This window comes from Nerophis ophidion, linkage group LG20, assembly GCF_033978795.1.
Source record: "Nerophis ophidion isolate RoL-2023_Sa linkage group LG20, RoL_Noph_v1.0, whole genome shotgun sequence".
In the NCBI taxonomy this organism is placed as follows: domain Eukaryota; kingdom Metazoa; phylum Chordata; class Actinopteri; order Syngnathiformes; family Syngnathidae; genus Nerophis; species Nerophis ophidion.
This window is the reverse complement of record NC_084630.1, coordinates 31,371,249-31,399,096: the sequence shown is the minus strand read 5'-3', so window position 1 is coordinate 31,399,096 and position 27,848 is coordinate 31,371,249. Positions and strand designations below refer to the sequence as shown.

General features: G+C 39.7%; 1 protein-coding gene across 1 annotated transcript in view; it reads left to right on the top strand.

Moving 5' to 3' along the window:
• Positions 1-27,543, top strand: part of LOC133538997 (coiled-coil domain-containing protein 85A-like) — an 88,230-nt gene extending 60,687 nt beyond the window's left edge. The window contains 1 exon segment of the mRNA XM_061880985.1: positions 26,300-27,543. Coding sequence (XP_061736969.1) covers positions 26,300-26,318 — 19 coding nt within the window. The 3' untranslated portion in view covers positions 26,319-27,543.
• Positions 27,544-27,848: the final 305 nt, after the last annotated feature.

Below are 27,848 nucleotides of genomic sequence, written 5' to 3'. Positions count from 1 at the left end.
GTGCACTCACAGTTTGACATCACAAACGTCTTTAACGTGAATGTCAATATCCACCATGGCGTGAAGACGTGTTAGCCTCCAGCTCCTGCTACACTCTTCCTTTGACATGCACCCTACCTGAATTTCAAGAGCATCTACTGCTGTTAACGTCTTTCTACCACCACAACTCACAAACAACACGCTTCCTGAGTGACAATGCCTCCCAAATCCGTAAAATCACAAGAAAAGGCAGATGCCGATGCTACACCTGTTAGCAAATCCGAGCTGATTGCTATCTTATCGGACCACAGATCAACCCTGCTAAATGAGCTCAAAACATCCTTTTGCGAGGTGAATGAGAAGCTGGACGGACTTCAAGAGACGGTCAGCAATCATAACCACAGACTGACCTCTTTGGAGGAAAATGCCGAATCCGTACATCAGCGGTTGGAGCAAGTAGAGACTGTTTGTGACATGCTGCAGGCTGACAACATGAAGCTAAAAGCTAAGCTAACCGACCTGGAGGGAATTAACAGGCGGAGTAATGCCCGGCTCGTTGGCTTACCTGAAGGGATAGAAGGCCCGCAACCACCAACGTTTTTTTCCCATTTGCTGAAGGAAGTACTTGGCGAGGAAGTATTTGCCTCTCCACCTGAGTTGGACCGCGCTCATCGTAGCCTGGCTCCCAAGCCGGGACACGGGGACAAGCCGCGACCTATCCTGCTTTCCTTTCACCGCTTCCAGAACAAAGACCTGCTGATTCGGGAGGCTAGAAAGAGAGGAACGCTGCACTTCCACGGGCATGCTTTCCGGGTGTACGAGGACTACTCTCCTGAGGTAGTCAATCAGCGGAGGGCCTACCGGACTGTGATGGCGTCTTTGTACCAGATGGGACTCAAACCCTCGCTACTCTACCCGGCCAAGCTCCGCATCACAAAGAAGGACGGCATCCGCGTTTGGCTCGGATCAGTAGCCGAAGCTGACAGCTACATCCAGGAGTATAAAGACTCTCCATAACGATCCCATCAACAAACTGTGTTTGTGAGTCACAGTGAGTTTAAGACCTGAACTGTATGATCATATTATGTGTGTGTGTTTCTATGCACATGTTTCACTGGAGGTGGATACAAATGTGTCATTTGTACAAAGAAAAATAAACTAGAATAAAATGGAATGTGAATTGAAAAATATCTTTACCAATATTGGTAATAAGGAAATTGAACGTAGAAGTACTGATAATATTTATAGTAGTGAATTGTGTAATAATTATAATTATACCCAACTAGACTTTTATGACAATATCATTTGTAACTGTAATTTAAACGAGTTTGGCAGTGATATAGATCCCGATTGCAATCTTTACAATAATATTACCAGAAACTGTGAGTACTACACAGATGAAGAATTTAAATGTGTGAATACGGACAAATCATTTACTGTAATACACTTCAATAGCCGAAGATTGTTTAAAAATCTTGACAATATTACTGAATACTTGAGCCAGTTCAAAAAATGTAGTGTTGTTGCATTCTCAGAGACTTGGCTCGACAAGTGCTGTGAAATGAGATTGGATGGTTATGAATTATTCACCACAAACAGAGTTGAAAAAAGGGGAGGAGGAGTTGCACTTTTTGTAAATAAAGATTTAAAATGTTGGAAGATTGACAGCAAATCTACTGCTATTGCTGGAGTATTTGAATGTATAACTGTAGAAATTGAAGTAGAAAAATAAAAAAAAAATAAACGTCAGTTGTGTCTATAGAACACCTGGATACATTCAATGAAAAACTTGATTATTTATTTAGTAAGTCAAATAAAATCCATATTGTGTGCGGTGATTTTAATATTAATCTTATGAATCCCATGGACAGTACCAAAACAACAGATTTTATAACAAGATTGTACAGTAATAATTTCTTTCCCCTTATAACAAAACCAACCCGAATAACCGTAGACTTTGCCACACTGATCGATAACATTTTCACCAATCAACCGGAGAATCAAATAACAGCAGGATTACTATTTAATGATATAAGCGATCATTTACCTGTATTCAGCATTTTCCACGATTTCTTTGATAGGAGAAAAGATAAAAAAGCTGTCCAATATAGATTTATTAGACATCAAACAAACGAAACTATGGCAGCATTCAAGTCTGAGTTATGTGCCCAAGACTGGAGGGAGGTTTATACCTCCACAGACCCGGATGAGGCATATGAAACTGTTCTTAATATTTTCATAAAACTGTACGATAAGCACTGTCCAATTAAAAAACATGTCATTAAAGACAGCACCGTTAAAGACAAACCGTGGATCACAATAGGAATACTGAAGTCTTGCAAAAAGAAAAATTATCTTTACAGAAGACATTTAAAGTACAGAACCAAAGAAACTGAACACAAATATAAAAGGTACAAAAATAAGTTAACACAAATAATAAAGCACTGCAAGCGAACATATTACTGTAACCTATTAGAACAACATCAAAATAGCATCCAGGGTACGTGGAAAGTTTTAAATGGTATCATTAAAAAAAAAACATGACACATAAGGAACATCCTAGCTATTTTATAGAAAATAATCTAACTATAAATGACCCTAAAGGGATAACTGATGCTTTTAACAATTTTTTTGTAATTGTTGGACCTAATCTAGCAAATGAAATTGTACAACCTGAAAACAGTGCAAATTTTAATCAACATCCATCCATCCATCCATTTTCTACCGCTTATTCCCTTTCGGGGTCGCGGGGGGCGCTGGCGCCTATCTCAGCTACAATCAGGCGGAAGGCGGGGTACACCCTGGACAAGTCGCCACCTCACCGCAGGGCCAACACAGATAGACAGACAACATTCACACTCACATTCACACACTAGGGCCAATTTAGTGTTGCCAATCAACCTATCCCCAGGTGCATGTCTTTGGAAGTGGGAGGAAGCCGGAGTACCCGGAGAGAACCCACGCATTCACGGGGAGAACATGCAAACTCCACACAGAAAGATCCCGAGCCTGGATTTGAACCCAGGACTGCAGGACCTTTCGTATTGTGAGGCAGACGCACTAACCCCTCTGCCACCGTGAAGCCATTTTTTTTAATGAACAAACCATTCAAAACAATTTAGAATCGTTTTTTATTTCCCCCGTTAATGAAAGTGAAATCAAAACAATTGTAAATTCTCAGGAAAACAAGAAGTCAACTTGGACTTTTCTCTGATCAAGGAAGTTGTTGATTTTATAGCTGTTCCCTTCACTTATATTTGCAATATTTCTTTTATAAAAGGTGTCTTCCCAAAGAAAATGAAAACGGCAAAAGTCATTCCCATCTTCAAAAGTGGAGATAAGCATCAGTTCACAAACTATAGGCCTATTTCTTTACTCTCACAATTTTCAAAAGTCCTTGAAAAATTATTTGTGTCAAGACTTGATAGTTTTATTGATAAGCATCACTTGCTAAGTGAACACCAATACGGTTTTCGATCCAACAGGTCCACTTCCATGGCAGTGATGGAACTAGTTGAGGAGGTAACCACTGCAATTGATAAGAGGGAGTTTGCTGTTGGTGTTTTTGTTGACCTGAGCAAGGCCTTTGACACCATTGATCACACATTACTTTTAAACAAAATGCAGAGGTATGGTGTCAGAGGTCTTGCTCATGATTGGTTGAAAAGTTATCTTGGTGGCAGAGAGCAGTATGTGCATATGAACAATTCAGACAAAAAGATCATAACACATGGAGTACCCCAAGGATCTGTACTGGGACCAAAATTGTTTTTACTGTATATTAATGATATTTCTAAAATCCTTAAAAAAACTCAACTGTATTCTTTTTGCTGATGATACAAGTCTGTACTGTTCTGGGCAAGACCTTGACCAACTCCTAGAGACTGTAGAGATTGAACTCCACATACTAAAGCAATGGTTTGATGCCAATAAACTATCAATCAACCTAAATAAAACTAAATATATAATTTTTGGAAATAGGAAAAATAAAAAACAGCGTCATATAAGAATTGATGATATGGAGATAGAAAGGGTGTATTCAATGCAATTTTTGGGAATCTATATAGATGATAAATTAAATTGGAAACTGTACATAAATATACTTAAGACAAAGATAGCAAAAAATATTGCTATGTTACATAAAATTAAAAACTCTGTGAATCAAAAGGCTCTTATCATGTTATATAATTCTTTCATACTCCCATATCTTAACTATTGTGTTGAAATCTGGGGAAACAATTACAAATCAAACATCAACTCTATATTTTTACTTCAAAAGAAAGCGATTAGAATTGTAACTTATGCGAATTATCATGACCATACCAATGCTCTGTTCATTCAATTAAAAACATTAAAACTGCACGATCTTGTTGACCTCAATACTACTATTGTGGCTTTCAAAGCTCATAACCACATGCTGCCTGGGTGTTTACAAGTGAGATTTAAACCCAGAGAGAATCCCTATGACCTCAGAGGTTCAGCTTTCTTTCAGAAAGCAAAAATAAGAACAAGCTTAAAAAGTAGATGTGTTTCTGTTAGAGGAGTTCAACTGTGGAACAGCTTGGATGATTCCTTAAAATGTTCCAGTTCCATTCACACATTTAAAAAACACTTTAAGACCAATGTCTTGAAAAAATGTATCACTCTTAAAATCGTAGTTAATACTATGATTAATGTTAATTAAAAATTAAACATGAGATATAAATAATAATAGAAGTACAATTGTTTGTATATATTGTATATATAATTAGTGCAAATGTCTATACACAGGGATATTTCACATGCCTGTTTTGTGTATAAAATTGAACTACGTTCATGTTGTTTATAATGTGTATTTATAATAAGTTGTGCTAAGGACATTTTATAACTTTCGGAAGTTTATTTTGTACTTAAAATTGTCTATAGGGTTAGGCGCAATAAGTGTTTAACTTCAGCCTAAACCCTTTCGGTCTGTAACATTTTTTTATTTTCAATCTATGAATGTACAACTTTTTATTTTCAATCTATGGATGTACAACTGTTTGTTTGCTTTGTTGACCATTGACCGAAGAACAATAAACTTGAAACTTGAACTTTAACAGCAAGGTCATTAAAATAAAAAAATAAAATCCAGTTTACTTTGCCGGTTAATGATCTTGGTGCCCCTTTATTTTGAAAAGCATCGAAATACATTTTGATACCGGTACCAACCCTATGAGGTTGTTAGGATTATCTGATGTAGGAAAGATTACCGGAAAAGTTATAAAAAATTATCTCCCGAAAAAGGGTAGAGTACGATCTCCGGGTTGGGGAGGAGACCCTGCCCCAAGTGGACGAGTTCAAGTACCTAGGAGTCTTGTTCACGAGTGGGGGAAGAGTGGATCGTGAGATCGACAGGCGGATCGGTGCGGCGTCTTCAGTAATGCGGACGTTGTACCGATCCGTTGTGGTGAAGAAGGAGCTGAGCCGGAAGGCAAAGCTCTCAATTTACAGGTCGATCTACGTTCCCATCCTCACCTATGGTGGTGAGCTTTGGGTCATGACCGAAAGGATAAGATCACAGGTACAAGCGGCAGTAATGAGTTTCCTCCGCCGTGTGGCGGGGCTCTCCCTTAGAGATAGGGTGAGAAGCTCTGCCATCCGGGAGGAACTCAAAGTAAAGCCGCTGTTCCTCCACATCGAGAGGAGCCAGATGAGGTGGTTTGGGCATCTGGTCAGGATGCCACCCAAACGCCTCCCGAGGGAGGTGTTTAGGGCACGTCCAACCGGTAGGAGGCCACGGGGAAGACCCAGGACACGTTGGGAAGACTATGTCTCCCGGCTGGCCTGGGAACGCCTCGGGATCCCCCGGCAGGAGCTGGACGAAGTGGCTGGGGAGAGGGAAGTCTGGGCTTCCCTGCTTAGGCTGCTACCCCCGCGACCCGACCTCGTATAAGCGGAAGAAGATGGATGGATGGATGGATGGATGGATGGATGGAAAGATTACTACTGGTTGATACTTATCATGATGTGAATTAATTAACTTATATTATGTACTACATATGGTGAATGTTCGAATTCATCTTGGAGAAAGCAAACCACAGAGTTTAAGTAACTAGTAGTATTTCAGTTTAAGCACATAATAGGATAATGCCCGTTAGTTTGATTTTCCCGGGTGGATTGCATTACTTCTCGTAGGAAAGAGGCCCTAATTTGGTCTTCAGAATGCATAAGTGATAACCATATCCTTGAGAAAAGACTACCTGTCTCGATCAACGCCAACATTTGAGTTATGACTTAAAGCAGTTGTTCTCCAGTCACTACACACAAACATCTCCTTACATGGTCAGGTTTTGCTCTCCTGACTTAGCACACACCCCGACAGAGAAAGAAGGAATACAAGACTGGTGGTTTGGCTTCTCCAGTCAGGAGTCCTTTATTTATTTGACCTCGGTTCCCCCGGGTACTGCAGACCTGTTTAATGTTGCTGGCTTGTAATAAAGCAACTTTTCGTTCAGTAAAGCGTCTTTGATGTCTCTATTGATCCAGCCGCACTGCCGTGTCATCCTTCTATCAATCATAACAATTGTTATGATAATAATTTGTGCATCTACCAGGCGTCCAGCATTCCCTGTTTCAAACTTTCATCAAGGTTCCTTGAACGCACTACAATTAAATGCTATAACATGCAAAAGTAAAACTTGAAAATTACTTTGTGCGATGCTGCCACAAACAGATGTGTTATATATTTACCTTTTTTCTATCACCCCATCCCATTTTCCTAATGTTGGTGCTGTGTGTGAATGCATAACATTGAGCTTTGGTGACGTCATGACGTCTGTGTTGAGTGAACAGCAAAGTGTTCCATGCTGGGTATGTTGCTACCAGAATTAATGAACCATTTTGCATTTTTGCAAGTGGGTGTCTTTACACCAAGGGTCACCAACCTTTTTGAAACCAAGAGCTACTTCTTGGGTACTGATTAATGCGAAGGGCTACCAGTTTGATACACACTTAAATAAATTGCCAGAAATAGCCAATTTGCTCATTTTACCTTTAGTAAATAAATCTATACATATACATAAAAAAATGTGTATTTCTGTCCGTCATTCCGTCGTACATTTTTTTTCCTTTTAAGGAAGGTTTTTTGTAGAGAATGAACGATGAAAAAAACACTTAATTGAACGGTTTAAAAGAGTAGAAAACACGAAAAAAATGAAAAGGAAATTTTGAAACATAGTTTATCTTCAATTTCGATTCTTTAAAATTCAAAATGTAACCGAAAAAAATGAAGAGAAAAACTAGCTAATACGAATCTTTTCACAAATATAAATATTTCACAAATATTCTTCGTCGAAAAAACAGAAATTAAAATGAAGAATTAAATTAAAATTGATTTATTATTCTTTACAATTCCCGCTTCCGCCATCCTAGTCAGTGCCGTTGTGTCCTTGGGCAAGACACTTTACCCACCTGCTCCCAGTGCCACCCACGCTGGTTTAAATGTAACTTAGATATTGGGTTTCACTATGTAAAGCGCTTTGAGTCACCAGAGAAAAGCGCTATATAAATATAATTCACTTCACTTCACTTCACTTCACAATAAAAAAAAAAAATACTTGAACATTGATTTAGATTGTCAGGAAAGAAGAAGGAATTTAAAAGGTAAAAATGTATATGTGTTTAAAAATCCTAAAATCATTTTTAAGGTCTTATTTTTTCTCTAAAATTGTCTTTCTGAAAGTTATAAGAAGCAAAGTAAAAAAAATAAATGATATTATTCAAACAAGTGAAGACCAAGTCTTTAAAATATTTTCTTGGATTTTTAAATTCTACTTTGAGTTTTGTCCATCCATCCATTTCCTACCGCTTATTCCCTTTCGGGGTCGCGGGGGGCGCTGGCGCCTATCTCAGCTACAATCGGGCGGAAGGCGGGGTACACCCTGGACAAGTCGCCACTTCATCGCAGGGCCAACACAGATTGACAGACAACATTCACACTCACATTCACACACTATGGCCAATTTAGTGTTGCCAATCAACCTATCCCCAGGTGCATGTCTTTGGAAGTGGGAGGAAGCCGGAGTACCCGGAGGGAACCCACGCATTCACGGGGAGAACATGCAAACTCCCCACAGAAAGATCCCGAGCCTGGATTTGAACCCAGGACTGCAGGACCTTCGTATTGTGAGGCAGACGCACTAACCCCTCTGCCACCGTGAAGCCCAATTTGAGTTTTGTCTCTCTTAGAATTAAAAATGTAGAGCAAAGCGAGACCAGCTTTCTAGTAAGTAATAACATTTGAAAAATAGAGGCAGCTCACTGGTAAGTGCTGCTATTTGAGCTATTTTTAGAACAGGCCAGCGGGCTACTCATCTGGTCCTTACAGACTACCTTTTGCCCGCGGGCATCGCATTGGTGACCCCTGCTTTACACAAACCCAGGCTTGAATTATATGGCCCCGCTAGTTGTTGTTATTCATGGTTTATTTACTCCAGATGAAGTGCAGTACACGGTGTAGGCCAGGTGTAATCACAGCAGGACAACACTGCTTAGAGGTGACCCTATCCCCTCCACGTGTGGAATATTCTACATTTTCCATTAGCCCGCATTGGGGGGCTGGGCGAGATGGCTGTGTTAATATTTAATCATGGAGAGACAATAAGGCGTACCCCCCTTTAGGCTTAAATGCCCCCATGGTTCCTCCTGTGAAACACCTACACATAACCATATATAATTACAAAAGAAGTATTTCACACATTGTTTTCTCACTGCATGCAACGTAATGAGCACACATTCCCATTCTTTTTTTTACACCCTCACTTTTTTTTTTAGCCCTCTATAAGTTGTTGTATCTTGAAAAAAAAAAGGGCAGAAACTTACGTGTGGAAAAGAAAGGAAAGTGTTGTTTGAGACAGGAAATGATTTGTAGTCTCAGAAAGGCAGCAACAATAAAGCACAATGAAGCAATGCTGCAAGCCTTCCCTGGGCTCTCTGACATGGTGCAGGGGTGACGCAGGCAGGAATAGGAGGATCAGGCAGAACACAAGGAAAAACAAAAATTTTAGCAAGATCAGCTTTTTATATATATATATATATATATATATTTTTTTTTTTTTACTGACAGACAGTATAAATTTGTCCAACTTGTATTATTAATTATGATTATTTAAGCGCATTGTTCAGTACAAACTAAATGTTTCTTATCTTATCTTCAAGCATATTGTCAGTGCATTTGTGATAGGATCTGACTTGAAGATGACTTGCATTGATAAAAAAAACAACAACCTTGGAGTCATTCCATTGTGCATCTTTTTGTCTCAGGCTCCCGGTGTTTTGCATTCTGTTGCACTGTTGCAGTGCCAATGCTTGCTCACATACCGCACTTGACTTTCATTTTTTCTGCAGACAACATTTAAAAGGGGAACATTATCACAATTTCAGAAGGGTTAAAACCAATAAAAATCAGTTCCCAGTGGCTTATTTTGTTTTTCGAAGTTTTTTTCAAAATTTTACATCTCCCGGAAAATCCCTAAAAAAAGCTTTAAAGTGCTTTATTTTCGCTATGTGCCATGGCACTGTCTATTTCCCTGTGACGTCACATAGCGATTCCAATACAAACAACGGCGAATAGCACAGCAAAATATAGCGACATTAGCTCGGATTCAGACTCGGATTTCAGCGGTTTAAGCGATTCAACAGATTAGGCATGTATTGAAACAGATGGTTGGAGTATGGAGGCAGATAGCAAAACCGAAATTGATGAAGAAACCGAAGCTATTGAACGAATAGCTATTGACGCTATTCGGCCATGCTAACGCTTTTCTGCGTTAGCATCGCCAATAAAATGTGCAGACCAACCAATCAGGACTTTCGCATTGATATACCAACAAAATTCACCTTTGTGATTTCGTTGACTTTATCGTTAAGAATGCATCTGCTTTGAGTGTCGCAGGATATCCAGACAGTCTTGCTGATTTGACTCGATGTGGTAGGGAAACATGGCGCTGACGACCGATGTGACGTCACAGCGTGACGTCGTCGCAAAGAGAGCGATAATCAGAAAGGTGTTTAATTCGCCAAAATTTAGAGTTCGGAAATTGGTTCAAAAAATATATGGTCTTTTTTCTGCAACATCAAGGTATATATTGACTCTTACATAGGTCTGGTGATAATGTTCCCCTTTAAAAAATATCAGTACATAGGGGTGTAACGGTACGTGTATTTGTATTGAACCGTTTCGGTACGGGGGTTTCGGTTCGGCACGCGGGCATACCGAACGAGCTTGTAAGTCTTCACAAGCTGCTCTGCTTTCTGCCTCTGTCCGAGCACCCATCATTAACCCGCCCACACAACCATCTGATTGGTTACATACAAAGCCAATCAGCAGTGCACATTCAGAGCGTTGTAACAGCCAATCAGCAGTGCGTATTCAGAGCGCATGGAGTCACTGGCACTGCTTCAGCGTCGAGCAGATATTCGTTTAGCAGGGGAGCAGGGGACTCTCCCCAAAATGATAATAAACACTTACAATTCAACTACTTTCTAAACATCACTATGAGCCCGTTGACTTTCTAGAAACTTAAACTGCAGCTCAGCTCGCTCACAGTTCTGGCTTGAGGTGAAGGCTAATTAGCTTTTAGCGTAACGTTAGCTCATTTTGCTGTGTGTGTGTTAGGGGCAGCAAAGCCCTGGCTGTCTGTCATTTCATTGAACTCCATGGTGTTTAGAGATGAATAGTCTCCTATTGCTGTTGTGCTATTTTTTCAGCTATAGTTACATTAATCATTAGTAATGTAGCAGCCTAGTTTTGAATGGCAGGGTCCCTGCTATCACATGTTGATACAAATATAACATTTACATAATAAAAGTCAACTACAGGCTTCCCAAATGCTGTAATAAATTAGGCATGATGAGTTGACTTGAAACTGTTTAATGGTGCACTTTTTATGTGTAGAAGAAAAAGTTTTGTCATTTTATTTAATCTGACCAACAAATTGAGGCAGTTTAATGTGGATTAACGTAGGCATAATTATTATAGTGTTCCCAATGTTAAAAGGATAAAGCCATTGTTTACAAATTTGGTAAATAAATAACCAAAAAATTTACATTTTGTTGTTTTCTTACTGTACCGAAAACTAACCGAACCGTGACCTCTAAACCGAGGTACGTACCGAACCGACATTTTTGTGTACCGTTACACCCCTATCAGTACAATAAAATTGTAGTTACAGAGAGGATGGATGCTGTGGAACATGTGCTTCTGCTTTATAGAGCAGTCAGGGGCAGTGATGCATGCGTTTAAAGACGCCATAACATTGACAGCGCTTGTTTAACGATGAGGCATACAAGTGATGGATGTCAAACTGCAGCTCAAAATGACTAAAACGGGCATCAGCAACCCAAAATGTTGAAAGAGCCATATTGGTCCACAAATACAAAAAAGTAATCAGTATGGAGCAGCAAAAAACTAAAAGACCTGTATAAGTGTTATACACACACACCAGATGTGGTGAAATTATTCTCTGCATTTGACCCATCACCCATGATCACCCCCTGCGAGGTGAGGGGAGCAGTGAGCAGCAGCGGTGGCCGTGCCCGGGAATCATTTTGGTGATTTAACCCCCAATTTCAAACCTTGATGCTGAGTGCCAAGCAGGGAGGTAATGGATCCCATTTTTATAGTCTTTGGTATGATCGGCCGGGGTTTGAACTCACAACCTACCGATCTCAGGGCGGACACTCTAACCACTAGTACTTTAACTTTAACTTTTTAATGAAAACGACACATGATGTAAGTGTCTCAATTAGCCATGTTTGCCTACTATCAAAATGACTGTGTCTTAGGCTGGCGCAAATCTGTGTTGGCAGAAATGTTGAAATATAATATTTATTCTACACATTTTTACAACATTGGAAAACATTAGTAAAACCTCTCGGAGTGTGAAATATTTCCTGGAAATGACTGTCTCGGAATGGCCAAAGGTATAGATGTGTGTGCCCAAGTTTAAGGAAACGGCAGGCTGTCTTCTTCTAATGGATTTATTACAATCTTTGCAAGCTGGGGAACGTTTGCTGTGGTCTGGAACAACATGGCACACAAATAACTATCAGAAATGCAGCCTATATTACATACAGATAATTATGAAACATGGAAAAATAAACTAAATGCACAGAGGACATAAGTAAAGGAAATTAAATATACTTACAAACGAGGCATAATGTCAGGCTTTCCTCTGACAGTTTGACTATGTTTTAGTTTTTTCCTCTGCATTTGTTTATTTCCTCTGTGTTTAGTATTTCCTGTCCTTAGTTCCTGTCTAGTGCTCTTATTTTGGTTCGGCTTCCTGTCTGTCTCCCTGTGTCCTGTTTTCACTCAGATGCAGCTGATTGGCATCTGGTCACACCTGATGTCAATCAGCCAGCTCCTATTTAACCTGCTTTGTTCCTCCAGTCAGTGCTGGATCATTGTATTGTCGTGTCAATGTCATTTTCTACTTGTCATTCCTACTGGTCGTGTGATTGCAGCGTAGCGGTAAGCTATATTTGGTAGATGTTTTGTAGCTTACTGTTTTTTGTTCCCGGCTTCCGATTTGTTTGTTCATAGCCCTTAGTTTGTTATATCCGCCCACGTGCGTGCTTGTTGTTTGTACCCTTTGTTTGTTCCAGTTGTAGTATTTTAAATTAAAACCCTGTTTTCCCATTCAATGCCTGCCTCCATCTCTGCATCTTGGGGTTCGTCACCAAATAACTCTGACACATAATGACGCAATATGTACATAAAGCTCGCCTAAACAGTATGTTAGCGTGGATTAGCTTGCAGCCATGCAGTGACCAAATATGCCTGATTAGCACTCCAACAAGTCAATAACATCAACAAAGCTCACCTTTGTGCAGTCACCCACAGCATAAAATGTTTGGTGGACAAAATGAGACAAAGAAAGAGTGGCATAAAACAAGTCTTTCTGTGGCAGCTTCGGAGAAAGCTCTTCATGTAAACAAACCGTTGAGTCATAGTCCACACAACGGTGAGTTCAACGGCCGCTGAAATTAGTAGGACAAAACGGCGCGTGCCAAATACTCTCATCAGTGAAGCATAAACACAAACAGTGGGATTTCAAACAATTAGGAAGTCCATATTGTGTTTGTCCTCCTACAGAAACCAAATTACAACAAAAAACATATTTTTCACCCCATTTCCATACATTTTTGAAAAAGCTCCAGGGAGCTCCGGGTTGCTGCCCCCCCCGGCCTAAACTATCGTTCAACCGTGACTCTGCCACAATTATACTGCCAATATTTGGATATTAATCAATGAAGTTCAGCAACACAATTGAATGCATGAATTTGGCATTAAAAGTAAAACTGTAAAACTCAAAGATATACCATTATCCAAAACCAACTTTTGTTATCTGTTGGTACCCGTTTTTGTTTATTTGGGATCTCAATAAATCCACAAAATGTGAACTCAAACCATGGAGACATGTCGGAGGTATTTTTAAAGCAATCTTGCCTTGTTCCAAACTTTCTCAGAATGAGCTGCTTGGAATTTGAGATTTTAGTGACGTATGTTGCCTATTCCTCTATAAATGGCGAAATTTACCCGAAGAGCTTTGCGCGAGTGCGCCATCCAAGCTGCAGGTTTGGGATGTAACGATATAAAAACAGGTATTTCAATATTATCGCGGTTTTGTTGAATGTGCTCTAAAAATGCTTATACACACACTGAAATCTTTTGACCAAGTTGTACATTTATAAAAATAGCTAAAATAGATACAGACTGTTGGAAAACCTCCTATTTTGCATGTTTTGTATTTCTTATGCTTCCCTTATTGTATCTTAGTCCTAGTATTGTATCTGTTGTAATAGCTAAGCTTTTATGATTGTAAATATTGGGTTGTACTATAGTATTTAAAAAAGAAAAGTGCGTAACAAAAATTATCTATTATTATTATTATTTATTATTTCTTCGGACGTTCGTTCTTACTCCGCTCATCGTTCCTTGAACGCACTGAAAAAAAAAATGTTGGTCTTAGAGAGCAAAGCTTGTTGGTTCAATGCACAAAATCAAATAGCTTGAATCTTGTTGACATAAGTTTAGTTGGGGTAGGTCGTTTCATAACGAGCAATGTCGATGTAACGATGAACAGTATCATTGATAACCGCGTTAACACTCCCGACGGTTAGCATAACCAATTAAAATTAAAATGATCCAAATACGTGATTGCTATATGTACTTTGATGAACTCATTAACTGACTGTTACCAGTCACTAGGTAACATTCAAACAAGACACATTAACGTCTTTCCCGATTAAAAAACAACACACCGTATTTTTCAGACTGTAAGTCGCAGTTTTTTTCATAGTTTGGCCGGGGGTGCGACTTATTTGTGAAATTATTAACAAATTACCCTAAAATATCAAATAATATTATTTAGCTCATTCAGATAAGAGACTAGATGTATAAGATTTTATGGGATTTAGCTATTAGGAGTGACAGATTGTTTGGTAAACGTATAGCATGTTCTATATGTTATAGTTATTTGAATGACTCTTACCATAATATGTTACGTTAACATACCAGGCACCTTCTCAGTTGGTTATTTATGCGTCATATAACGTACACTTATTCAGCCTGTTGTTCACTATTCTTTATTTATTTTAAATTGCCTTTCAAATGTCTATTTTTGGTGTTGGGTTTTATCAATTTCCCTAAAAAATGCGACCTATATATGTTGTTTTTCCTTCTTTATTATGCATTTTCGGCAGGTGCGACTTATACTCCGGAGCGACTTATACTCCGAAAAATGCGGTACCTTGATCTAAACTTACATAAACACTGCTGTCTGACCAACTCAGGTATTAAATTGTGTACATTGAACACAGATGTTGGGCTCTTTTAAAAAGCGTGATCCTTCTGTACTTAGAAAAACACGAGACTGCAGGTGTTGTTACGCTGCGTTCAAGGACTGCTGATCAGAGTAGGACACGAAAATGCCTGCCAGAAATAATGAATAATAATAAATTTGATTTATCACCCACTTTTCATTTAAATAAATCTTAAAGTGCTACAGTACAAACCAATATTCAAAACAATACAAGCTTAGCCATTAAAATAGAGAAAATATTAAGACTAAAACACTTTAAGTGCAACATAAGAAACGCAAAACAATTGTGGGGTTTCTCACAATGTGCCTAATTATTTTAGTTATTTGAAATATTTAGCTTTGTTTAGATCAGTACATTCAACAATACCGCGATAATAATGATAACCGTGATCATGTAGGTCCCAATAACCGTGATATAACATTTTCATGTCGTTACATCCCTAGACAGAACTGATTGGATCAGAACAATGGAAGAACCTAAGGAACTCTGTGAAGATCTAAGATTATAAATTTACACCAGTTGGGAAGCCTTTTAGAGACATTTCAGAACAACAGTACGACTCATTTAGATGTGTCACCACTTTGCCAAGGTCTCAAATGAAAGTAAATTGGTGAAGATATTCACAAACATCATAGGAACCACTAAGTCTCAAGCCCGCCATGACCTGGAAACTGCTGGAATACCATTGTCACCATCGACAGTTTCACATCGCCGTGGACTGGGAAGGTTTCTGACTAAAAGGATACCGTCCTGTCGCACTAACATCTCTGATCATGAAGTCTCTTGAGAGGTCTGTCCTCTATCACCTTCAAACTGATGCCAGCACATACGCTGACCCACTCCAGTTTGCTTACTACCAGCACAGAGGCGTGGATGATGCTGTGCTGACACTCCTACACAGAGCCACCACCCACCTTGAAAAGTCAGAGTCTCTTGTCCGGCTAGCGTTTGTGGATTTTTGTTTGGTGCATTGGGGCAGCGTGGCTCAGGTAGTAGAGTTGTCGTCTCCCAACCGGAAGTTTGTGAGTTCTATACTTGATCCAAATGTGACCATTTTGAAATATCCTTTACTCCCAGTTGATCCTGATGTTTCATCACTAATCGGTAAATGTGGTGATAGTTTCAAAGCAAAGTATCTTGTTGGTAGAAAAGTGCTATTCAAGCAAAACCCATTTACCATTAAACACCACACTCATTTGATCTAAGCTGCTCCAGATAAAGGTTAGCCTACACCTGATTGTTTGAGTCCTATCTTTTTTAACAAGGTCAGGGTTAACGGTTATTTCAGCACATCACTTACCATCCCTACAGGAGCCCCACTACAATCCGTAATATTTCCAGTACTGTACACATTACACACCAATGATTGCATAACCACTAGCCCGGGAATCGCCTATCAAAAATTCAGATGACACAGTTATTATGGACACTACTATGGTTAAAAGTGGACTCAAGTGTGTCATGTTCGGCGGTGGTCTGGATTATGTTTTTGTTATTTTCTGTAATTTTGGACTATTTTAGTTCCTGTTCACGCTCCCTTGTTTAGTGACCATGACGACCCATTAGTTTCACCTGCCTCATGTAAAAAACGCACCTGCTCTAATCAAGAGACTTTTATTGAAGCCTGTTTTGCCAGTCAGTCGTCCTGGCGACATTGATACTTTTCATGCCATAGATTCATGCTCTGAATTGTTCGATTCATGCCGTGTACATGTAAGTTTTGATACCTTGCCAAGTAAGTGTTGCTTATTCATGCCACAGTTAGCAAGTTTTGTTTCTTGTCCATAGTCCTGTCTTAGTGTTAGGTTTTGTATCCTACACTGAGTAGTGCCTTCGCCTGGTGCACCCTTTTGTTTTTACTTTTTGAGTCTAGATAATGAAATAATGTTCCTACCTTCTTCCGTTGTCAGGAAAAGTCAGTTTGCATCCTGGGAGTCATGACAAATTGCTGATTGGTGAAAACACAACTGCCTTGACCTCTAAACTTTCAAAACAGTTATTGGTTTTAGCAGTGGGCAGGCCGTGCATTTCCCACCTAGGCCTTCAGTGATGTCCGACTTCAATGATTACCTCTCAAAATACCATCATTTATGTCACCACATGACCATTGCTGGAGAAATACTTTACAGGAACAAATTTACACACTAGTGGACGTTGAATCACCACCAACCGTGTACAAAACGGGTTGTTTTCTGGCGCATTTAAAAATCAATAAACCCGCAACAGTAATTAAAACATATCTTATGTGGTACTGTCAAAATTAAAGATGAAAAAATTAAATATTTGAACTCACTATTTGTTGTCGGCAATCCCTTGAATCGAGTATGATTGTCCTCCCGTTGGTGGGATTGCCTTCAGGAGCTCGCCTGTGCGTGGAATCTTTTAAAGTGGGGAGACTGGTGCACAGACTGCCACCACACTGTCCTTGGCAAAGAGAAGGCCAGGGTCCAATGGCATGGAGACGAAGACAATTGGGGGCCCATATCTGCTGCAGCCTTCTCCCGCCTTTGTGACCGTCGTGGAGCTTCCATGCAACCATCCTCCGCTCACTCCGCTGTTGCGGTCTTTTTCGACGAGGGAGAGGCCAGACTCCAACATCACTTCTTCGCTGTGGGGAACTGTATCCGCTGGGAAGGGAAACCCAGGACGACCGGCACCTGCTCACAGCTGCAGGAGGCTGCCGGAGCTGGGGTCTGTCGGAGGACCGCCTATGATGCGCCTATCTATTTATACTATTTGTAGCACACATTCGGCGCCGAATAGCCCCTCATAGTCGGTTGATTTGAGTGGAAAGGCCGAGCATTTCCACATTTCATCGTCGACCTCGTATCACAAGATGTAGTTTCTCTTAAAGGCCTACTGATATGAGATTTTCTTATCCAAACGGGAATAGCAGGTCCATTCTATGTGTCATACTTGATCATTTCGCGATATTGCCATATTTTTGCTGAAAGGATTTAGTAGAGAACATCGACGATAAAGTTCGCAACTTTTGGTCGCTAACAGAAAAGCCCTGCCTTTACCGGAAGTCGCGGACGACGACGTCACCCGTTGATGGCTCCTCACATCCTCACATTGTTTTTAATGGGAGCCTCCAACAAAAAGAGCTATTCGGATCGAGAAAACGACAATTTCCCCATTCATTTGAGCGAGGATGAAAGATTCTTGGCTGAGGATATTGATAGCGAAGGACTAGAAAAAAAAATAAATAAATAAAAAGTAAAAAAAAAAAAGGCTATTGCATTGTGAGCAATTCAGATGCTTTTAGACACATTTACTAGGATAATTCTGGGAACTCCCTTATCTTTCTATTGTGTTGCTAGTTTTTTAGTAAGTTAAATAGTACCTGATAGCCAGAGGGGTGTGGCCACGGGTGTCTTGACGCCAGTCTCTGAGGGAATTAGTCACGGCAGCAGCAGCACGACAGAAGTTCCGCTGATCTTCGGTAAGAGGCTACTTTTTACCACAATTTTCTCACTGAAACCTGCCGGTTGACCAGTGGTCGGGATCCATGTTCGCTTGACCGCTCTGATCCATAGTAAAGCTTCACCTCCGGGAATTTTAAACAAGGAAATACCGTGTGTTTGTGTGGCTAAAGGCTGAAGCTTCCCACCTCCATTTTTGTACTTTGACGTCTCCAATATTAAATGAACAAATTGCAAAAGATTCAGCAACACGGATGTCCAAAATACTGTGTAATTGCGCGATGAGAAGAGACGACTTTTAGCCGCTAGTGGTGCTGTGCTATGTCCCCTCCCACCTTGAGACGTCACGCGCACGCGTCATCATACACGCCATCATTCCGTGACATTTTCAACAAGAAACTCCACGGGAAATTTAAAATTGTAATTTAGTAAACTAAACCGGCCGTATTGGCATGTGTTGCAATGTTAATATTTCATCATTGATATAAAAACTATCAGACTGCGTGGTCGGTAGTAGTGGGTTTCAGTAGGCCTTTAAGTATCCTTCTTGAAAATGGCTGCGCAAACATATATCTGCCACCTAATCAACATGTTGCTTTCCTTTGTGAGAACCGGCAAGTTTTCTTTGGCTTTCTATGGCTCATATGGCTCCTGTGCCACTTCCTGTTTTCGCAACTTCTGATTGGATACTCACTTGGGACTCCCTAGTGAGTGTCCAATCAAAGGCCAGCTAGAAGACCTTACTGACAACTCTTGATCTGATTGGCTATGGCAACTGTCTATCACTGGTATGTTCACTTAAATTGCACGGTTGTCCGCATTGTTGATTCTGAAGGCTCCGGGCAGATTTGGTACAGCATAGCAACATAAGATAGCCGAATTCTGATTGGATACAAACTGTGACCTAAAAACAACAGCACTAGAAAGAGCATAATATGACATGAAGAGAATATATATCCTTTAAAATATTTAGGGAATGTATATAAAACATTAATTTCGTCTCTAATTTTTATCATGATTTCTGGTTATGTTAGGCCAGCAGCGAAGGCCCGGGTTTTATAAAGGAACAACACATCATGAAGGACAACACAATAGAACAAGTTAAGTCATACAAATACTTTGGAAAAAAAATGGAATACAATCCTAAGCTTAAATCTCAAGTCAACAGTGAGCACATTTTCACTGAATATCAGCAGTGTTTTTGTTTTCTAAGAAAACTGATTAATTTATGACTTTGAACATAACGGCCTGTTATGGGTCACTCAGCCCCAGAACACACTCAATTAGGTCATCAAGCTTAGTAGTAAAATTATTGGATGAGAACAGGAACAGCAGATTCCGTTCGAAAGGTCTGAAATTATCCACTGACTGATTAAAGCTCGACTAAAGTGTGCAAATGCCCACAAACCAGATGACTTGTGGATAAAAGATTTATGGTCAGAAACGACAAGCGATTGATCTATTTGGCAATGATGACTAGAAGCACTTTTGAAGGCGGGAAAGTGAGATGTTCAAACCAAAGTGCAAGGTCAAGAATGGTGACATGCACATATGCACATACACAAGGCTGTTGTGTGCCAATGGTACTGATACAGTAGATTCATGAAAAATGTTAACGTATTTTCCAGACTATAAGGCGCACTACAAAATATATTTTTTTCTCTCAAAACTCCACAGTGGGCTTAATATTTGGAATAATTCTGGTTTTGCTTACCAACCTCAAAGCAATTGTATTTGGTACATAATGAAATGATAATTTTGACCAATAGATGCCAGTCACACATAAGAAATAAGTGTAGACTGCAATATGACTCAAGTAAACAACACCATGTTAATATGTTCCATTGAAAATATAGAACTTGACACACGGCGCTCAAAAATCTATCAAAATGTTTTAATGATTTGTTGCAATATTATGCAAAAGCAACCTTTTTTTATCTTCTGGTACCTGCTGATCTGTATTTGGGTTCTGCATAATTTGCGCGCCTCCGCCTTTGTAGTCCGTGTCGATTATGAACTCGATAAGTTTCTTGTTTTTCTCTATCTTCTTGTTATGAGATATTCATCCTCAGCTGTTGCCATATCTGATATAAAGTAGTGTAAAATTATGACCCATAGCTGCCATGAAAGCGCTAAACCATACCGGTATAGTGAGTTTACATTATTCACCCAAGGAACTTTAGTAATTAGAGTGTTCCCGTCGGACGTTTTTTCACTGAACACATTTCCGGCGGATGAGGAGATGCTGCTCCTTTATTGATTGAAGTAAAGTCAGAATGTCATTAAAACACTCAGCTCTTTCTTTTGATACTTCTTCCACCCCCGTCCTTGCATGCTACACCGCTACAACAAAGATGACCGGGAGAAGTTGCTGCCGAAGGTGAGCCATGTAAATAAGACAAAACGGCGCATCCTGAAGTGACTGTCAGAAAGCGGTGTGTGTTTTACATTTAGAAAAAAAATATATGACTCCTTTAATGCGCCCTATAATAAAAAAAAATGGACCATTCATCGGCAGTGCACCTTATATTCCGGTGCGCCCCATTATCCGGAAAATATGGTACCTCCAGATTCTTCAACATTGCTTTTGGTCTGGTTTATGAAATAATAAAGCAGGCTCAAATTAAGCTTTTGAAATAGCCTCCCTAAAGGTTCACCTACTTGTATAATTAAAAAGAGCGGGTCCGTATCAGGAAACCAAACAATTAAAATATGGGGCGTCAACTCCATCCGTCCATCCATATACTACCGCTTATTCCCCCTTGGGGTTGCGGGGGGCGCTAGTGCCTATCTCAGCTACAATCGAGCGGAAGGGGGCGTACACCCTGGACAAGTTTCCACCTCAGGGGCGTCAACTCAAGGACTAAAATTCAAAGTACACTTAAGATGGAGGACCGAACAGGATTAGTAATTTATGGATTTTCTGGCCTCTTCTTAAAATATGTGCCGTGTAATGACTGTGACAATGCTGGACCGCCAGCAGTCCTTATAGTATCTTCACTCTAGACCGGGGGTCAGCAACCCGCGACTCTCGAGCCGCATGCGGCTCTCCAGCTCTGCCCTAGTAGCTTCCTGGAGCAGTTTTTTAAAACGGATTAAAAATGGAAAAAGATGGGGGGAAAAATTATGTTTTTGTTTTAGTATGTTTTTTGTTTGAGGACAAACACGACACAAACCTTCCCAATTATTAAAAAGCCCACTGTTTAATATTTGTGTGTGAATGCTTCACTGATGAGAGTATTAGGTGAACATTGTTTTGTCCTACTAACTTCGACAGTTGTTGAACTCACCATGGTGTGCACTGTGATGCAACAGTTTGTTTACATCTAAAATCTTCCACTCCTTCTTTGTCTCATTTTGTCCACCAAACCTTTTAGGCTGTGGGTGAATGCACTTTAGAGCACTTTTTTGATGTTATTGACTTGTTGGAGTGCTAATCAGGCATATTTGGTCAGTGCATGACGGCAAACTAATCCATGCTAACATACTATTCAAGCTAGCTGTATGTACATATTGCATCATTATGCCTCATTTGTAGCTATATTTGAGCTCATTCATATATAATTTAGCTTTGCATGTCTCATGACACATTGTCTACATTTCTGATAATTGTTTGAGTGCCGTGTTGTTCCAGACCACAGCAAATGTTACCCAGCTTACAAAGATTGTAATAAATCTATAAAAAGAAGACAGCCTGATGTTTCCTTTAGCTTGGACACACACATCTATACTTTTGGCCATTAAAAGCTTATCATTTCCATGAGTTATCTCACCTTCTGAGTAGCCTCTGATTTACTAATGGTTTCTTATGTTGTAAAAATGTGTAGAATAAAAATTACATTTCAACATTTCTGTCAATAAAGATTTGCTTCAGCCTGCGACACATAGTTATTTTGATAGTGGGATATTATAGCTAATATAGACACTTACGTCATCTGTTGCCTTCTTTATAAGACTCATATAAGGCTTTTCATTTTTTGCGGCTCCAGACACATTTGTTTTTTGTATTTTTGGTCCAATATGGCTCTTTAAACGGTTTGAGTTGCGGACCCCTGCTCCAGACTCTTACTAACACTCGTATTAATCTACTTCTTAATTTCTTGTTAACAGCTGCTTATTTTCTGCCGCAATGCGGTCTCATATATATATATATATATATATATATATATATATATATATATATATATATATATATATATATATATATATATATATATATATATATATACATATAAATATATATATATATTAGAGTTGCGCCGGATAGGCAATTATATCATCCGCATCCGCATCACCAAAGTCGTCACCCACCCGTCGTCCACCCGAACCTACATTTTATCAGGACCATACCCGCCCGCTGAAATACATCAGAGGTTGTCCGCCTTTACCACTCACAGAGCTATTTAAACCTGTTTCACAGAGTAATGAAGACAATTGGAGCCGCTAATGTTCCCGCGACTATCCAATTGCGTTCATCCCGATTACAAGAATATGGGCGTGCTGTGAAGCCATTGCCTTAGACACCTTCAACAACATGTACGAACCGATTGTTGGTCCGGCAACATGTTGTGTGCAGCTTCCGCAATTACACGTTCAAAATTGAAAGGCATACTGGATGACATAGAGTACACTGATGGTTGTGATATAAACAACTTTAACACTTACTAATATGCGCCACGCTGTAAAGCCACACGATACAAGATTGACAAACACATTTCGGGAGAACATCCTTACAGTAACACAACATAAACGCAACACAACAAATACCCATAATCCTTTGTATCCGTGACATCCCTGAATATATTTTACACCCCCACGTCCAACAACCCTGCCCACCTTACCGACGCACGGGGGGGGGGCGGGGTTTGCTGCTAACGGGGTGTATAAAATAGTCAGGAAGTGAATACAAAGGATTATGGGTATTTGATGTGTTGCGTTTATATTGTGTTACTGTGAGGATGTTCTCCCGAAATGTGTTTGTCGTTCTTAATTAGTGTGGCTTCAAAGCGTGGCGCATATTACTAAGAGTGTTAAAATTGTTTATATCACAACCATTAGTGTACTCTGTGTCACCCAGTATGCCTTGCAGTCGTGTACGTGTTGCCGCAGAAGCTAAACACAACATGATGCTGGACTGACAAGCAGATCGTACATGTTATAGTAGGCGACAAAGCCAATGGCTTCATAGCACGCCCTAATACTTATTGTCTGGGTGACTACCGGCAGTCACTCAGGAGAATAATAGCGTCTCTTATTGTCTTCTTCGCTTTATGACACGGGTCTTAAATGGCACTTTGAATGGCAAAGGATGCTGATCACAGAACCATGCTTATCAAATATTTCCGGATGGTTCAACCGCCACCCGCCCGAATCTAATTAAAATCAATTTTTTCGTCATGTCAACCGGTTTATCCACGGACTCTGTGAGACCGCAAACAGCTCATCTCTAATATATATATATATATATATATATATATATATATATATATATATATATATATATATATATATATATATATATATATATATATATATATATATCACATCGAGAGGAGCCAGATGAGGTGGTTCGGGCATCTGGTCATGATGCCACCCGAACGCCTCCCTAGGAAGGTGTTTAGGGCACGTCCAACCGGTAGGAGGCCACGGGGAAGACCAAGGACACGTTGGGAAGACTATGTCTCCCGGCTGGCCTGGGAACGCCTCGGGATCCCCCAGGAAGAGCTAGACGAAGTGGCCGGTGAGAGGGAAGTCTGGGTTTCCCTGCTTAGGCTGCTGCCCCCGCGACCCGACCTCGGATAAGCGGAAGAAGATGGATGGATGGATGGATGGATATATATATATATATATATATACATGCATGTGTGTGGATATATACATATATATATATATATATATATATATATATAGATAGATACATATCTTCTTTTTTATCTTTTTTTTTCTATTTATAGTAATAAATTACTGCTCCAATTGCATTGTTCTTTGAACCTGAACCTGTTCACTGTAATAATGACAAATACAACTCTATTCTCTATTCTATTAAAGTTTACCAAGCTATTATTTCTTCTGTTGTTTCAAGCTAGTGGTTGAAGACACCATCATCCAGATGGCGTTTATGATTGGCTTTAAAAGCCATTAATTTGGCATTTCTAACACTTTAGACGAGATGGGTCGGAATGTTAGCACAGTGGTGGCCTTTGGTATGGTCATAGCAAAGAGATGCGTTTTGAGAGTGTGGAAATCTAACTCACCACTTAAGTTCAAAGCCTGGTTGAAGGAGCTAGTGGGACTCCTCCACATTGAAAAACTGAGATATGAGATATCTGGTAACTTACATACATTTTGTGATGTGTGGAGACCTAACTTGGAATACCTGAAACTATAGTCAACCCTCTCTAAGAAGTATCTGTCTTGGCATAATTGATGTGATTGATGAGCGTGGACATTCAACTGATACAGTCGTGGTCAAAAGTTTACATACACTTGTGAAGAACATAACGTCATGGCTGTCTTGAGTTCCCAATCATTTCTACAACTTTTATATTTTTGTGATAGAGTGATTACTAGTTGGTCACAAAAAACATTGATGAAGTTTGGTTCTTTTATGAATTTATTATGGATCTACTGAAAATGTGACCAAATCTGCTGGGTCAAAAGTATACATACAGCAATGTTAATATTTGGTTACATGTCCCTTGGCAAATTTCATTGCAATAAGGCGCTTTTGGTAGACATCCACAAGCTTCTGGTTGAATTTTTCACCACTCCTCTTGACAAAATTGGTGCAGTTCAGCAATTTTTTTTTTTTTTTTTTACATGGACTTATTTCTTCAGCATTGTCCACACGCGAGGATCCTGATGAGAGTGCGCAAGCATGATCATATCACACCCATCCTCAAATCACTCCACTGGCTCCCTATTGTATTTCGGACCCAATTCAAGATTAACCTGCTAACACACCAATGCATTTACGCAAACCCCCCCCTCCCACCTCAAGGACCTAGTTTCCCCTCAACCTCCTAACCGCAATCTCCGCTCCTCAAACACCAACCTCCTCATACTTACCAGGACAAACTTACAAACAACAGGCCGCCGGGTTTTCTGCTAAACCGCACCCGGACTCTGGAACGCTCTCCCCGACCATATCAAAACACCACAGTCGGACCACTGTTTTAAGAAGGGACTAAAAACCCACCTTTTTAGCACAGCTTTTATCTAATTTCTCTGCCTTCTTGTTTTTAAATACACTGCTTGCCTATTTCTTTTATCCAGTGCTTTCATGCTTTTATTTCTATCTTTATCTATTTCTGTTTTTATCTAGTGCTTATCTAGTATTTTTCACGTTTTCATGAAAAACGTAAAGTTTGTTACAATTCATTAGTATTATTATTATTATTAAGTCAGTAGTGGGAAGGCCATTCTAAAACCTTCATGCTAGCCTGATTGAACCATTCCATCCATCCATCCATTTCCTACCGCTTATTCCCTTTTGGGGTCGCGGGGGGCGCTGGCGCCTATCTCAGCTACAATCGGGCGGAAGGCTTCCTTTACCACTTTTTGACGTGTGTTTGGACTCATTGTCCTGTTGGAACACCCAACTGCGCCCAAAACCCAACCTCTGGGTTTATGATTTCAGTTTGTCCTGAAAAATTTGGAGGTAATCCTCCTTTTTTATTGTCTGATTTACTCTCTGTAAAGCACCAGTTCCATTGGCAGCAAAACAGGCCCAGAGCATAATACTACCACCACCATGCTTGATGGTAGGGATGGTGTTCTTGGGATTAAATGCCTCACTTTTTCTCCTCCAAGCATACTGCTGGGTATTGTGGTCAAACAGCTCAATTTTAGTTTCATCCACATAATTTTTTACCAAAAATCTGCACATTTTATTTTTACTCTAAGTGTGTTATATCAACAACAATAACTGTTTAGTGCTGTAAATAAACAAAGGTCATTGTTTTACTCTTACTTGAATACTGAATATTTGTTCCCCAGTTTATGTTTCAATATTTCCTTCTAACCCTCATTTTTATTTTTCTTTGCAGCTTCGACGCCTCCTCGTGACCTCACTGTGGTCATCTCCTCAGAGGAATAAGCATCACAACAGAAGAGCCTTTTTGCAGCCCGCGGTACCACGCTCCAAGACACCGGAGGGTCCGCTATTCCATCCCTGGCCTCCTTCATGTGTGCAGCCCCTGAAAACAACCTGCCTTCCCGTTTTCATCCCTACATATTGAACGCTTTGCAGAGGGAGGATGTGGCAGAATATGATTAGTTGCGTTGTGTGCAAGAACTGTGCTGCAGAAATATCGATCAGAGTGGATGTCTCTCCCTGCCAAAAGTGACACGGGCTACCTCTCGGAGAGAACCCAGAGGAGAGGGTTGCGTGCTGGAGGATTGTTTTTGTGCACTGAGAATTAAAAAAAAAAAAAAAGGAAATTGTGCACGAAGTTCAGCATTCTCTGGACTATTTTTTTTCTGACACGATAACAGTGCCTGCACAAGCTCCGTATGGTTGTCCACAAAATCCACAACGCACTCTTGGAACATAGTGGACATGCTGTATTGAACTGCTTTATTTTACATTTAAAGGTAATTCCTTTAAAACCGTAATCGGGGTCAAACTATTATTTCCATTATTGCAGTGCATTACTTTTTGTGCAAAATTCTCATGAAACACATTCTTTCTGTTTACAAATTTAGCTTTTTGGTGAATAATCAATTCAGCTTTCTTCTTCCACATTCTTACTTTTCTCATTCCAGTGAGTCTCTTCCACTCATCTCCTTCAAATGTCGTTCTTTTTTTTCCCTTTTTTTTTTGAAAGTGTGAAATAAGACTTCTGTAATCTAATGTTCAGTCTGTCCACCTCCAATTCATCATTTTATCACCCGTTTCTCGTTAAAAAGTCATGTTTCAACTGCTCTTCAAAACAAAACGTAAAAAAATATGGACAAAATATAACTTTCCTGTGTCTTAAGCCAAGACGGTCATTATAGCTGCTGACAGGTGTTGTAGTCGATAAAATGCAATGTTCAGGTGTCATTTTTTTTTGTATTGCTTTTTTTCTCCCTGAAGCGCCTATATTGAAGCTGGGAGCCATGTTTTGTTTTTTTACAAGAAAGCAAAGTCCAAGTAAAATGTAGATTATTGGATTAGTTTTCTATATTTATCAATATATATATGAATATATTATGACCATTATTTTTGACTTACAGGTATTAGAACTAATATATCAAGATGTATAAGATATATATCAAATAATAAACAGACGTCTTTATTTAAAAAGGAGCATTTTGTCAGATTTATTTGGTGTCAAACCCCAAGATGCAGAGATGGAGGCAGGCATGGAGTGAGAAAACAGGATTTAATAAAGATACTAAGACAAAATCAAACAAAGGGTTCAAACCAAAAGTGCGCATGTGGGCGGATAATAAACAAAAGGCCTTTAGCATAGAAGCTAACAAGAAACAAAAAGGAACTTTAGCATGGAAGCTAGAGGATCGCAAACAAAAAAACTGGAAATAACTAATGGCTAACAAGAACAGCTTACCGCTACGACGACCAGGACAAAATGTAGCACGACAGGTAATAGC